This window comes from Penicillium hordei (genome assembly GCF_028827395.1).
Source record: "Penicillium hordei strain IBT 12815 chromosome Unknown utg000006l_segment0_segment0, whole genome shotgun sequence".
NCBI lineage: Eukaryota > Fungi > Ascomycota > Eurotiomycetes > Eurotiales > Aspergillaceae > Penicillium > Penicillium hordei.
In genome coordinates this window covers 1,241,428-1,254,594 of record NW_026623147.1, presented here as the reverse complement: position 1 = coordinate 1,254,594, position 13,167 = coordinate 1,241,428, and the positions used below count along the sequence as shown (strand labels likewise).

General features: G+C 49.5%; 5 protein-coding genes across 5 annotated transcripts; 2 read left to right on the top strand and 3 right to left on the bottom strand.

Moving 5' to 3' along the window:
• Nucleotides 1-432: 432 nt before the first annotated feature.
• Nucleotides 433-1,953, bottom strand: N7537_011155 (uncharacterized protein; the record flags this gene model as incomplete). The annotated part of the gene is made up of 1 exon (XM_056902209.1): nt 433-1,953. The coding sequence occupies one exon, from the start codon at nt 1,951-1,953 to the stop codon at nt 433-435; it is 1,521 nt and encodes a 506-aa protein (XP_056747496.1).
• Nucleotides 1,954-3,155: 1,202 nt separating this feature from the next.
• N7537_011154 (putative cell wall proline rich protein) lies at nt 3,156-5,897 on the bottom strand (the record flags this gene model as incomplete). The annotated part of the gene is made up of 1 exon (XM_056902208.1): nt 3,156-5,897. The coding sequence occupies one exon, from the start codon at nt 5,895-5,897 to the stop codon at nt 3,156-3,158; it is 2,742 nt and encodes a 913-aa protein (XP_056747495.1).
• An 80-nt stretch (nt 5,898-5,977) lies between these two features.
• N7537_011153 (uncharacterized protein) lies at nt 5,978-6,267 on the top strand (the record flags this gene model as incomplete). Its single annotated transcript, XM_056902207.1, is given in 2 exon segments — nt 5,978-6,094; nt 6,112-6,267. 2 exon segments carry the CDS (start codon nt 5,978-5,980, stop codon nt 6,265-6,267), a joined length of 273 nt encoding a protein of 90 aa, XP_056747494.1.
• Nucleotides 6,268-8,169: 1,902 nt separating this feature from the next.
• N7537_011152 (Drug/metabolite transporter) lies at nt 8,170-11,556 on the bottom strand (the record flags this gene model as incomplete). The annotated part of the gene is made up of 6 exons (XM_056902206.1): nt 8,170-8,429; nt 8,483-9,228; nt 9,319-9,748; nt 10,166-10,191; nt 10,447-10,954; nt 11,022-11,556. 6 exons carry the CDS (start codon nt 11,554-11,556, stop codon nt 8,170-8,172), a joined length of 2,505 nt encoding a protein of 834 aa, XP_056747493.1.
• A 441-nt stretch (nt 11,557-11,997) lies between these two features.
• On the top strand, nt 11,998-12,912 carry N7537_011151 (aspartate/glutamate racemase family protein; the record flags this gene model as incomplete). The annotated part of the gene is made up of 1 exon (XM_056902205.1): nt 11,998-12,912. The coding sequence occupies one exon, from the start codon at nt 11,998-12,000 to the stop codon at nt 12,910-12,912; it is 915 nt and encodes a 304-aa protein (XP_056747492.1).
• Between the last annotated feature and the right edge of the window lie 255 nt (nt 12,913-13,167).

Sequence of the window (13,167 nt, the reverse complement as noted above, 5' to 3'; positions counted from 1 at the left end):
CGAACGTTATTGGCGAAAGTGAGTGCTCACTTGGTCGGGAAAAGTCTTGTGACTGAGAATAACACGAACCTTTGTAGCTCCCTCGGTAAGCTATCTTAGCTCAACCTTCGGTAAACATTCAACGTGGTATTCAGTACAGCCATTAGGTGATACTTGACATGTATGAATACCCTTCAAACTGTGTTAAGACCTCGGGAAATACTTACCCAGTAACAGAGCGATGTCGAATAGAGAATGTATAGTATGCTACAAGGCCAATCATTTCAGGAGACTCTCACAGTTCGATCTGTCCATTCAATTTCAAACTCTATATTTGTTACCCGAAGTGGACAGCATAGCAAGTCTTACAACAGAGACCTCGTCAATTTCGATCCTAGCCATCCCGAACCTGATCATCAACTCCACAAACTAGGCAGACCCGGCTTTGCCGCTTCACCATCGTGATGGCCCAAACAACGCAGACTGGTACTGCTCCAGAGTAAGGCCTAAGAGAGACATACATTCCTCTTTTGTGACTTTTCTCTTAGGATTCAACCCACGGTTCTCCTCTAACGCAAGCATAGCCAGCCTCCTTGCAACCTCCGGCATCCCAGCACTGCGTCGAACTTGAGCGATCGTACGATGTCGATGGCTGTTGTGATCGTGACCTGGCCGGATGTTGTTCATGAAGAAAAGCACACCCGGCTCTGTAATAAATGCCGGCCTGTCGAGGACCACAGCAAATTCCTCGCATATAACAGAGGGAAGTTCTCCAACGTCATGCGGCTCCAAGGGTGCGATTCGGCGCTTTGTTCCGGTTTCCGAGCTATACAAGGCACCCACGGTGATATTTTTGGGGAATGGTAGTATAGAGGATAAGCTTGCACCAGAGGTTCTGAAGTCAAACCGAACGGTCTTCTCCGAGTCAAGCATGGAAAGGATATGTGCTGTGAATAGGCGGCCTGTGATTTCTAACAGTTCTGGGTCTGGAATTTCCGCGAGGAATTGAACGAAGATCATATATTGGAGATCGCTTTCTTCGGAGGAGTGGTTTTTGACCGTAATTCCTATATCCTTGGGACTTTGGGTCACGGATAAAGTGTCGGCACTCACGGATCTAAGGGCTTCGGAACGTTGCTCGTCTAGAATCCTCTTGACTTGTTGAGAATCCCAGGTAGTTTGCTCGGAAACCGGGTCGTCGATTCTATAGTCTAGTTCCCATTCATCATCCCCCGTCCTCTGCGTCTGTAATCTGCTAAGCGTTGCTTGTATATATTGATACATCTCGCGTTGATCTTTATAGAATTTGACATCAATATCAATAGCTTCGGGAAGCACTTCAGTCCCATATTCAGCAAAAGACGGTAGATCATCTAGTTCGTCAAAGTCAACGCGGTCAACCAAATCAATCTCTTGTACTTGGCTGGGAAATCTACGAGTGAAATGGATGAAAAGTGGACCTGTTCCCAGTTGGTTTCTTTTCTCCCGGTCCCCGCCAGCACGGTAGCTGTCCGAGGTCAAGAGAAGACAAGTACCCGTGTCGTAGTTGGGCTCGGGGTCGTCCACATGCCCACTAGACGATGCATTGGGATTGAAGGTTGGAATCAATGGAGGGAAAAAGTTTGATGGCTGCTCGGAATACGCATACAGACGCTTGCGGTGAGCGATCTCGCGGCGTTGGTACTCAACGCAGGCAAAGGCATCGTTTTGAGTAGATGTGTAGAGCTCTATGAATATGCAGTCGTCTGATGAAGGGGAGAGGTATTCATAAAGGCTTTCGAAGTCCGCAGGTTGAATCGGAGTTTTGCTGTAGATTTGAATTGTATATTTCTCCTTCCCTTCTGGCGCGTCAAACGACTGCGCTCTCGATACTTTGCCGCGAATGACAGGGTTGCCTTGATGATCCGAGTACTCTCGCTGGCGCCATTGGTAAGGACTTGGATTGGGACGTCCATTTTGGGCTGTTCTAGCCATGATGAAGAATGTTTATAGTTTGGAGTTGAGAAGTTGGAGTTTTGATGAGGTTAGGGGCGCCCAAGGGGTTCGGCTGACTTAAATGGGATCGACGTTGGGGGCGCTACAAGTACCCTACCCAGCCGCCCCTCTACACCACCATCCACTTAGTACTGTCACACCCCTGGAAAATAGTAGGGAGCATCGACACGAAACCGAACGATACGGCTGCAGGCTGGATCATCCCAGGGGTTCTGCTCCTAGGCGACTGGTATGGCAGCCCATGCCGGCCAGAACGAGCTTCGGATGGAGCGGCATCTCCGGTAAAATGAAAGGGGTAGTGCGTCGGGCTGAATGCCAATACGTAGTGATCGGCGGAGGTGAGAAAGAAAGAAAGAAAGGGGGCGGCGATGGGTACAAGATAGAGGGGATGGAGAAAGGAAAGAGGGTGAGGTTGGGTCCTTAAGTCGGGAGCATTGAAGGGAGGTTACGTGACGGCGTATTGGAGAACTAAACCTAAAATGGCAAAACTAACCCGATACAGTGATTCACAGGTCCGCCGTTTAAAATAAATCTTCACAAATCTTGCAAGGACTATGATATGCAATTTGGGAGACTGATTTGATTATCCGCTATTTGTGTAATCGGACAGAGACAAATTCTTGGCGAATGACACACCACGTAAGCGGTACAGACGCCAAAGCCACACAATAGATACACAGAGAGCCATGTCCCAGAGATGAAAAAGGGGACCCAATGGAAGTTCCAATGGGGACGAATGATATTCCAGGCCAAGGGCCTTGGGCAAAACCAGAACAAGAATGGTAAGAAAAAAGCCCGTAGAGGAGCAATGATCGTAGAGAAAGTCAATAAATCCGTGCGTCACTCACACCGGGACATAAGGATTGACAAGAAAAAAGGATAGATCATACTCAAGACAAGAACGCCTTGAGAGGTAAAGAAATTCGTAATGAGCGTCTTGGCGGAAGACGCAAAAATAGAACCGCCGATGAAGATGGGAGGGAAAGAATCCACAGGAAAGCCGAACGAAACACAATATGTACAAATCGGGTGAAAGAGGACGCCCACGCTGTCGAAAGTGGGGAAGAAAAAAGTAAGAGGAGTAATGGGAGGTCTCAAAATAATTGCCAGGATGTCGCTATGCCGAGGTTGCGCCGTAAATCGAAGTGAAAAAAAACATCAAAACCATGCGCACTGCGCGCCTACGACTGCGGCCGTTCGTTTGCTGGTGCCGCCTCATTGGATGACTTTTCTTTGTCCTTGGGTTTCCAGAAGTGCATCATTCGGCTGAGACGGCGGCCCTTCTTCTTCGTTTTGTCGGATGCGTTGCTAGGGGGTTTCTCCTCCTGGTTGAGCTTGCTCCGCTCAGAATGGGCACCACCGACCAGCTTGGAAAGGCTGGCTAGACTAGAGCGTTTGGAGGCGTTAGCCTGGCTGGTGCGTCTGGTACCAGCAGCTGAGAAGGACGCGGCGCGGTCAGTAGAAAGACGTCCACGGGGGAAGAAAGAGGCAGCCGAGAAACGATTCAGAGTATTGGTCATGGTCGAAGCACTGCTGGTCAAAGAGGGAACATCTTCAACCGATGCGTAAGGATATTCGGCCGAAGGAAGATGATGGTACGAGTGACTGGATAAGTTCCGGTCAGTCATCGAGGATGCCGCAATTGACCGTGGAGCATCCGGAGACGAGAAAGACGAGTCAGACGGAGAAACCCCGGGTTGTAACGCGAGCGGTGGAATGTTAGGTAGCAGCTCAATGGGTGATGTCGCTGGCCGTTTGTCGATAGCTAAGAAGCGAGGAGAAATGTCGGGACTGGGAGGTCCGATCACCTTATGCGCAGGTTCTTCCGTCTTCAAAATTTCGACGGGGGTTCGAGGCTTGCTGGCGAAAGGATTGCTGGCATTATGTACCTGCTCAAGGGCACTTCGTTCCTCGGACTGTTCCTGGTTCGGATGTTTATCGCCTTGTCGAATACCTAAGCCAGCATTCTGAGAGGAAATGCTACCGGTAGGGGCACGGGTCAGAGTATCACTAGTGCCAGAGGTAGCATTACTGTGCATGGATTTCACATCATCCTCCGATGACGAGAAAACTGCGTCGTCGATCGATGTCGTGTTTGCGGTAAGGCGTTCGCCCTTGGGTGACTGGGAGGCAGCCAGGAAGGCATCCTCTTCCTCCTCATCAAACACATCGGGCGTTTCTACTACTGAGGTCGGACCCAAACGGAATGCGCCGAGAGCAGTGCGGTCGAATGGTTGCATCGCCGGAGCACTTTCCGTGCGCCGATGGTATCGCATCTCTGGGCCAACAAATTCACCCCGTCTTCCGCCGCTGTACATCCTCTGGGTTGCAACCGAAAAGTTGTTGTTGGGCGCACCCTGGGTCACCGGTCGCATGTCGGGAGTGTTGAAAGGACCAAGTGCAGCATCGAGGTCGATGATAGGGCTACTTAGTACATTGTCATGTGGGCTCACATCCTGTTCATAGAAACTCCTCGGTTTCCACGAGGTTTCTAAAGTTTGTGCAGGCAAAGAACAACCATCATCGGTTTGACAATTATTTTGAATGGGGTCAAGGGCAGAAGGAGGCATTGTCGGATTGGTCGGAGTTCGGATGACAACGACATCGTCATTATCAAAATCAACATCTAAAACCGACCCGGTGCCTGAGTTGGTTCGAGTAAGAGCAGGGGGGCGAGGTGCGAGAGTGCGAGGTACAGGCGGCTCCTCTTTTGTGTCAGCCTTTGCATGGCGTTTACCCCTGCCCTTGCTCTTGGTTCGGGTAAGAATGTGGCCGGCCCAAGAGCGAACACGCTTCTGCTTCTTCTTTTTCGACTTGATAGGGGATTTGTTGTCAGACGAGTGCTCTGTCGCTTCATCACCAGATGTATCGGAATCACCGTCCGAAAATGAAGGTCGGTAGTTGTCTGTCGACTGAATATCATCGGGCGAAAGAGTCGAATCGAGATGCGGTGTTGATTTGCTCTTTCGGGAGCGGGAGTGCCCAGCGGCCGAGTGGGAACGTTTGATAGAGGATCCTGAGTCGTCGTCCATCTGCACAAAATCCATCACCAAAGAAGCGTCGGCTGTTTTTGGTCGAGGCTTTGGGTTGCAGTCAGGTCTCGGCATTGCCCTATCTGAGAAAGTAGGCTTCTCCACCTCTTGCTGCACCTTAATTGTGGCCACACTATCCGAGTTACCATGCGAAGCAGCTGAGATTGGTCGTTCAGCATTAGAGGCTTGGTTGTTCAAGGCCATTTCCGCTTGGATGACAGCCGGAATGGGAGGCACAGGAGGAACTGGGGGGAGCTGAGGAGACGCAGGTGGCGTAGGGCGGCCGAGGCTAATACCCGATTGAGAGACCGGTCGCGGAGGAATATCAGATGCAGATTTGCGATTGGGGTCGGCGGGTGTAGAAGGCGCGCTTGCCATGCCAGAATTGGGACCAAGTGCCTTGGTGATAGCGTTCAAGTCGACATTAGAGATCGCAGCCGAACGGCGGTGGGCATGGCCCCGTCGTCCAGGACCCCTACCCACACCAGGCCCTGGAGGTGGAAGATGTTGATCTGCCATAGAAGACGCCCGTTTGTGACCTGGTCCAACTGTTTCCGGTATTACCAAGTGGTCGGTTCCAACAAACTCGCTTGGTCGCCGACGGTGTCCGCCCGCGCGAGGATTCGACAAGGACGGCGCTGAGAGGTGCGATGACTGCTGTTCGGATCCGGGATTGAAAGAGAATGCAGGCAATGCGGCACGTTCCCGGCGCTCAGGGGTCTCCGATTGGGTGTTGGGGGAGTCCGGGTCCCGTGCTGGAAAGACAAATGGGGGATTAGGCAATGGTGTGTGCATATGTTGGCGACGATCGGGGCTGGCGGACTGATTCGAGGTGTCAAAATGTGGCGAGAAGCCCGCCTGGGACTGCGGAGGAAGTGAAATGGAGGCCATGATTGAAGGCAAAAAAAAAAACAAGGATGCGGTAATAAAGAACTTTAGCGGAGTGACGACGAAAGCCCGACGAGATCCAGATGGGCGAAGACCTCCAGACCGACTTCCCTTCAGCGAGAAAGCCCGGGAATCTGGAGGTCAAGTTTAAACACCTTGGGCGAGGGTCATTGAATCCGCGCCAGGCAGAAAAGGAACGAGTGAGATCAAATTAAAGCGACCACTAGCGGTATCCAAAATTATGGAAAATGAACGGACGGCCACGACGAAGGCCAAAGAGGGGAGGGTGGAAAAGTTGGTCGTTGAAAGGTTGAAGAGAGAAGAAGCCAAAGAGAACAACAAATCCAGGAGGGGAACCTGGATGGGAACCTAGATGGGGCTGTATCTTCATTACCATACACGGTATCACCCGTTGCCATCCGAAGGGGAGGCAAACCAATCAACGAGGTCAATTATTGAGAACGAGATTACATACAGGGCTTCAACCTTATATTGGTAGATACGTGGGAGTTGCCTATTTCCTCTCCTACTACATATATTTGTGTATGTATAGGATATATAGTATGTATGTATGAAGATATGTATGAAGAAAGGGTAATGAGTCCCTTGTACATCGTACTTTAGTTCTCTCCCCTGGAGATCTTTAGATATAATACATAATACAGTATTCTATTCCAGGTACATATGACATCTCGGGGGAGATGCCAGATTAGGTGACATCTGTCAAAAAAAAAACCAAAAGAACAGGGAACAGAAGGTTTTTCTCTAGAGGAATATGACCTTTTCATCCCCCCTATCTGTCGTGCTCTAGACTATCATTGTTGAATAAATGCAATCAAATAGATTCCAAGTAGAGGACGTCATGACTTTACTGCTACCAGAATAACCTGTATTCAATTCCAAGGTTAGCGTTCCTTCCATTAAAAAAAAGTGGTTCATTACATCTGTGCTTTGTACGGTGCTTGTAAAAAAGGCATCTATTTCAATCCTGGGGTCCTCAAGGCACCAATCAACAGGGAGTGACATCCGGAGAAAAAAGCGGGTATTATCACTGCCAATCACTTGGCCTAAATGACCATCCAAATCTCGCTTGGCCTGGTGGGTCCCTGGAGGGATAGTGCGCCACGCTGGGGGGGGCTGCAAGTCAAGGGGATGATATCCATGTCGGGGAGAGAGTGTTCATTGCCGAGGCTAGGCCTTGAAAAGAATATGTATGTGAACACAAGAAATTCTTATCGACAAAGTCCCATTTCCTATGTGGATTGGCGGGAGATTGTCAGACTTGAAAGCGAACCTTCACTCTCCATTGCTTCTCTTGGCTGCGGAGTCAGATCGGATATAAATAGTGGCGCGAGACATATCTTAGCGCCATTTGACAGGGGATGAAAGACCGAAGACAAACGGACGCTCCTGGCGCTCTGAAACATTATTTTACCCCCTAGCGTTAGGTGGGCCACTTTCTTTGTTTAACCCAATAACAATGGCCGCTTTAACGGGGGGTCGTGGGGGGCTGATCGTTGTGGGCTGATCGTCGTGAAATCAATTGGAGCAACGGCAGATCCTGGCTTTGTATCTGGAAATGGTCTGCATATGCATCTGTACTACACCTTTAAAAGTTGAGCTGTCGAGTAGTTCGCGCTTGTTTCTCACCGGTCTTCTCTACTTCATCCTAATTTATCAGAACTCTTAGATTACCCGATAGGCACACCGTATAGTAGCCTAAAATGATCATTGAAGATTAATTTGCGCAGTGGATCTGATTCGCGGACCATGCGATTGCCAAGTCAAAAGGAGATTACCTCGTACAATGTACATACAACGTAGTATAAATACGAGTGCTCCATACACCGTATTAATCTCTAAGTCCGGATATGCGGGATGCCGATATCTACGGGAAACCCATCTGCCTTCTAAGGTTCTATGTAAAGAAAAGATCATTCGGACATACCCCAGATAAAAAATATATAAAAATTCATGACGTCACAGTCGGGTTTTTGTTGAGATGGACTGGGTCATAAATCGAAGGCTGAACCATGGAATTCACATAATCTGGGGAAACCCAAAGGGTTTGCCCAAACTCTTACATCTGCAGCTTTCTTATTCAGATGTATTGAATACTTCTATCGGTTTCTTGAAGGTATCATAGTATGTATATTGCGATATGCTTGAACAAGTATAACGTAATAAATGGAAGTTTTATACGTCAGAAACGCTGAATACTAATTCGAATGCTGTATGTAAAAACACCCCGAAATACACCATGCAAGGGATACATTTATGCATCGCTGTCAGACTCGAGCTCATCGTTCTCGAGACTCTTCTTTCGCTCCTCATTCATCTCTCTATACGTGCTGTAGCTCAACATGAAAAATGCCACCGTAATCAAAAGGCCTCCGATGATAGAGGCCATAGAAAGTGAGTCTCCAGTTCGGAACCAGTCCACCAGAGCGACGAGGAAAATGGTAAGGAGAGCGGCTACTGATGACAGAACGGGCGATGTGAGGGAGATGAGCACAAGGAAAGAGCCCGAGAACGCTATCTTGGTGTTAGCCTCTGTGTCTCTGTTGAAACGCTGATTTAGTACTTACTAGCATTAGCACCCACGGAGATGAGCAGCATCCATGCTGCCTCACCAGTCGGCCACTCAAATATCTCCCATCCCGTCCAATGCAAAAATGGCAATGGGATCCATAGTACTAACAGTGTGAAAACCCCGATTAGACTGCCAAAAGTATTGGCAAAGATTGTACCCCGGCCAGGGCTGGTACCTTCCGGAGGACAGGCAAAGCGTTTATAGAGCACTTCGTAAAGCCCATAGAGAATACTTCCAACGCCGATAACGATGTTCCCAAGCAATCTGTTCTGCCCCCCGGTGTTATCCGTGCCTCCTTTTGAGACCTTCTTATTTGGCCCATCCCCATAGGCAACGACCATAACACCGATGGTAGCCACGGCCACGGAAAAAACCTTGTCAACCCGCAGCTTTTCCTTCAACAGCGGAATCGAAAAAGCATACGCGAAGAATGCCGAGCAGTTGTAAATTGCTGTGAGGTCGCTGGGAGTGGTCATGTTGACTGCCACGTACCATGATCCTCCAGCGACTGTGAGAGCAGTAGTTACAAAGGCGGTTGTCTTCAACATATATGGGACTGGAGATCGATTGGACGAGCGAGTGCTTAGATGTACTTCTTGGGATTCTACCATCTGCGCAGTGGTGCGAAGGAAAAAGACGTGGCGCCGCCAGAAAGCATCCCACGTGAGTTTTCGTTTCTGTAACCGAAGAATACCTAGCTGGACCAGCCACAGCAAGGACCACGACCCGTGAGTCATATAGCTGCGTAGGGAAAGGGAGTGGTAAGCGTTTGTATTCCGGAAAGCGGGTGTCGCATGGGCTTGTCGGTGGCATCTTTGTGCTCGGACTTACAGCATGCAATAGGGCTTCTTCCAGTGCAACTCATTTTGAATGTATGAAGCGGTCTCCGTTTGGACCACGAAGCTAATCAAACTGAGCAACAAGAATCCCGATGCAACCAGGTATTTCTTGCGGGTTGCTTTGGCAGCGTCGCGTTCCGGACTTTTACTCCGGATTGTCGGCCTTCTGGTTTCATGCAGCATAGGGCGGCCTTCGGCGTCAGCATTCCCGATACTCGAGTGGGAGTGAGACCGGCGATGGCGGTCATCTTTGAGAAGGGGTTGCTGCGAGCGCCCGTCTGTTGGTCGGTGTAATGGGGGGCGATTAACAACCATGTCGTTGTCAGAGTCGGAGTCGTGGACTGCGTCCGGGGTTGAGGCTACCCGGGGCTCGGAGAGCTCGATATTATCGGAAGCCACAACGGCGATGGTTGGGGAAGGTGCTAGTCGGCTTAACTACCTCGACATGAATACCGCCGCCAGGGGTGTTCTTGTCCAATTTACTGCGGTTGCGGAGAAAGATAAGGTGAAGGAGCTGACGCGTGGAATATCGAACGATCACCCATCCAGATGATGCAGATAAAGTGGCTAGAGTTTATTGTCCCGGAAAAGGGTACCCATGGAGTCTATTCCCACGTGTTCAATCGCTGCTGCACAACCGTTCACAGGATACATGCGACTCGGCACCGATCGGGAGTATTTGTAGTTTGAATGGTAGGTTCACTCCGCTGGGTAACGATTATTGTATCGGATGTGAATCAAAGCAGAAACATATAGGTTGAAGACGATCGGGAAATCCAATGAGGCGTAACAAAATGACCGCCTTCAGGTGTCATCATCCACTTGTGGACCCCTGTTACTGCACGTGATCTCGATCGGGCACACGCTATACCGGATTAGATTTAGCGTATGCAACTATGTCATTCGGCTATTTTAGGATTTGGAGGCAGAGATGCTTCTGCGATGTACGGTAATAAGATTCACTGGTCTAATTATCCCAGCTCCCATATCCCAAGTATGATAGAAATTTTGGACCATATTAGATAGCTTTAAAGTTCCTCGAATTGTTATTTGTTTTCACTAGTTATCATTCATGTACAATGTTCCTATGAAATACCTCTAATATTTTCCTTTATCTTACTCCTTGGGCCCAAATATCGCCTTCTGAGTATCATAAGTATACTTCAGATCAAGGTGCCAGTAATTGGGAGAATTGGCCTTGGCAACCAGCCATGCCTGATCCAAAGCCTGCACGACCTCTTCCGGAAGCGGACCCTTCTGAAGATCTGCAAGGTTAGTCTCAAGCTGTGCAAAGCTGCTGACTCCCACCAAGACTCCATCACGACCGCCATTATCGATTCTCAAAGCGGAGTGATGGCGGACCCAGCGCAGAGCGGTCTCCAGAAGTGTGAGACCGTGTTTCTCTACGACAGGCTCGATGATACTCAGAGCTTCGAAGGTGGCATCTCTGAAGTAACGTTTGCGATAATTCTGTCCCGAAGAACTCGAGTCACTGTATCTGCCTTCGGCGGGGATATCTTGTGACTTGTATTTTCCAGAGAACAGACCACCGGCCAGCGGGTTGTAGATGACGATGTCGAGACCGTACCGGTGGCAGGCAGGGACGAGTTCAGTCTCGATGTTGCGCGCTATCAATCGTGTCAGCTAAATGGCCATGGTTTCATATGTTGAAAGCAAAAGAAGGGTACCACCTACTAATGGCGTTATACATGGCCTGGTAAATGGTGGGACGAACCCATCCCCTCTCAGCACAAAGGATTGAAATCTCCGCCACTTCAAAGGCTGTGAAGTTGCTGAGACCAAGCTGTACAAACTTGCCCTCCTTGTGCAGCTGGTTAACAGCCTCGAGAGTTTCAGCGAACGGAGTGGCGCGATCTGCTGCATGCAGATAGAAAATATCAACTGTATCGGTCTGCAACTCCTTGAGAGAAAGCTCCAGTTGTTCACGGACAACCTCCGGCTTGTGGAAGCCAGGCTGATGCGGGTACCATTTCGTGGCAAGAGTTAGTCCACGCTCCTTCCAGTTCGCTTTGGCTGTGAATGCTTCCTGTTCTCCATCGATATAGATACGGGCGGTGTCGACTTCATTGAACCCTTGCTGCTGGAAGTAATCAAGGCATTTGTTGTACTCATCCAACGAAGTGATCCGAGCACCCTTGGCCTCGGTTGGGCCAAAGGTCATCAACCCGAGAATCACTCTCGGCTGGGGGTTCTGCGCGATCAGAGGCATGGCGGTAATTGGATTCTGTTCCGCGGATGCGAGGTGTGTTGAAAGTGTGATGACGTGCGAGGAATGGCGGGGCTTCTGGGTGGAGTGGTTCTTTTATACTATGCCCTGGAGCCGGCCCAGCCCTGGACGGTGCTCTGGATTTGTAAGCCGTGGTCAATTGATAACCTTTGAATAAATTCCAAGAATTTTTTGCAAGGATAAGTCAATATACTGCTAAGCTTATCTCCCTCGGCGAGTAGTATTGGCCCAATGTACATACATCATACCCCTACATAGGCCCTTGAAAGAAATAGTCCGCTAAGCTCATTGGAGATGGCGGGGTTACGGAGGATCCCGATAACGGATAACGGAGCTCATCGCAGTCTCCGCGGGGAATAATTTCTTCCGGAGCAAAGAACTGTGCTTCCTGTTGTCTATTCGATTCACCTTATTGTTCTAAAGATGGGTCTCGCCCTTGAGCCGCGATATGGCACAAACGAAATCATTCAGCTGGATCCGAGGAAAGGCGAACGGAATTACAGCATATTGATCATCAATCCCAATACCTCAACGCACATGACCGAAGCCCTGAAGCCTATATTGGCTAGCATGAACTACCAAGATGTACACTTCGAGTACTTCACTGCTCCAGACTCCACTATGGAAATCGACGGAGTCGAAATTGAGCCAATCGCCAGCATCAATAACGCCGAAGAATCGTGCAAGTCGGCATTGAATTGCTGGCCCGTACGAGAGCTGACCGGCCATTACGACGCCTTTCTTGTAGCGTGTTACTCTGCGCATCCATTTGTCGGCAGACTTAGGGAGGATATCGCGGCAAGTGAAGAAGCGAGCTCGATGAGAAACAAATATGTCACTGGAATATTTGAAGCATCCATCACAGCTGCATTCTCCTTGGTCAGTGGTTTCGCATTGCAAGATCCAATCAATCCAACAGAGAAGCTACAAAAGTACCAAGAGAAAGGTAGCTTTGGAATTGTGACCACTGGCTCCGCGTGGAAGGAGGAGCTCACCAATGCCGTTCAGGGAGCCCTTGGTTACGACTATGAGGACGGAAGCTCCATGCACTTTGCAGGCGTCGAGACCACAGGTCTGACGGCAGTCGAACTCCACACTACAGAACCTGAGGAGGTTCGACGGAGGATCATCGATGCTACCCGCAACCTGCTTCGGAACTCGGAATCTCGTGTCAAGGTTGTTTGTCTTGGCTGTGCAGGTATGGCTGGCATGGAGGAGGCGGTACGGGAGGGATGTACTCAGGAATATGGATACCCGGAAGGCCAACGGGTACGAATTGTCGATGGCGTAGTTGCCGGTGCTGGAAACCTCATTACAGCCTTGAAGGCAGGATTTTGAGTGATATAGTGGTCCAGGGTGATGGTTGGGCAATCAGATAGATCACTTGGGGAAGACGATCTATCGAAAATTTTAGCATAGCTGGCGGATTCAAAAGCATATAAACATCTGATTAGTCAACTTTAATTCTAGGACAAATTTGTTTTACAGGCCATTAAAACGTTGTTGCTGTCTAACACATAGGGTAGCAAGAGCTTCTGCCTGAGGCAAAAATATCGGCCAAAAAGTTCCCCGCGTGAACGCGATACGCGTTAA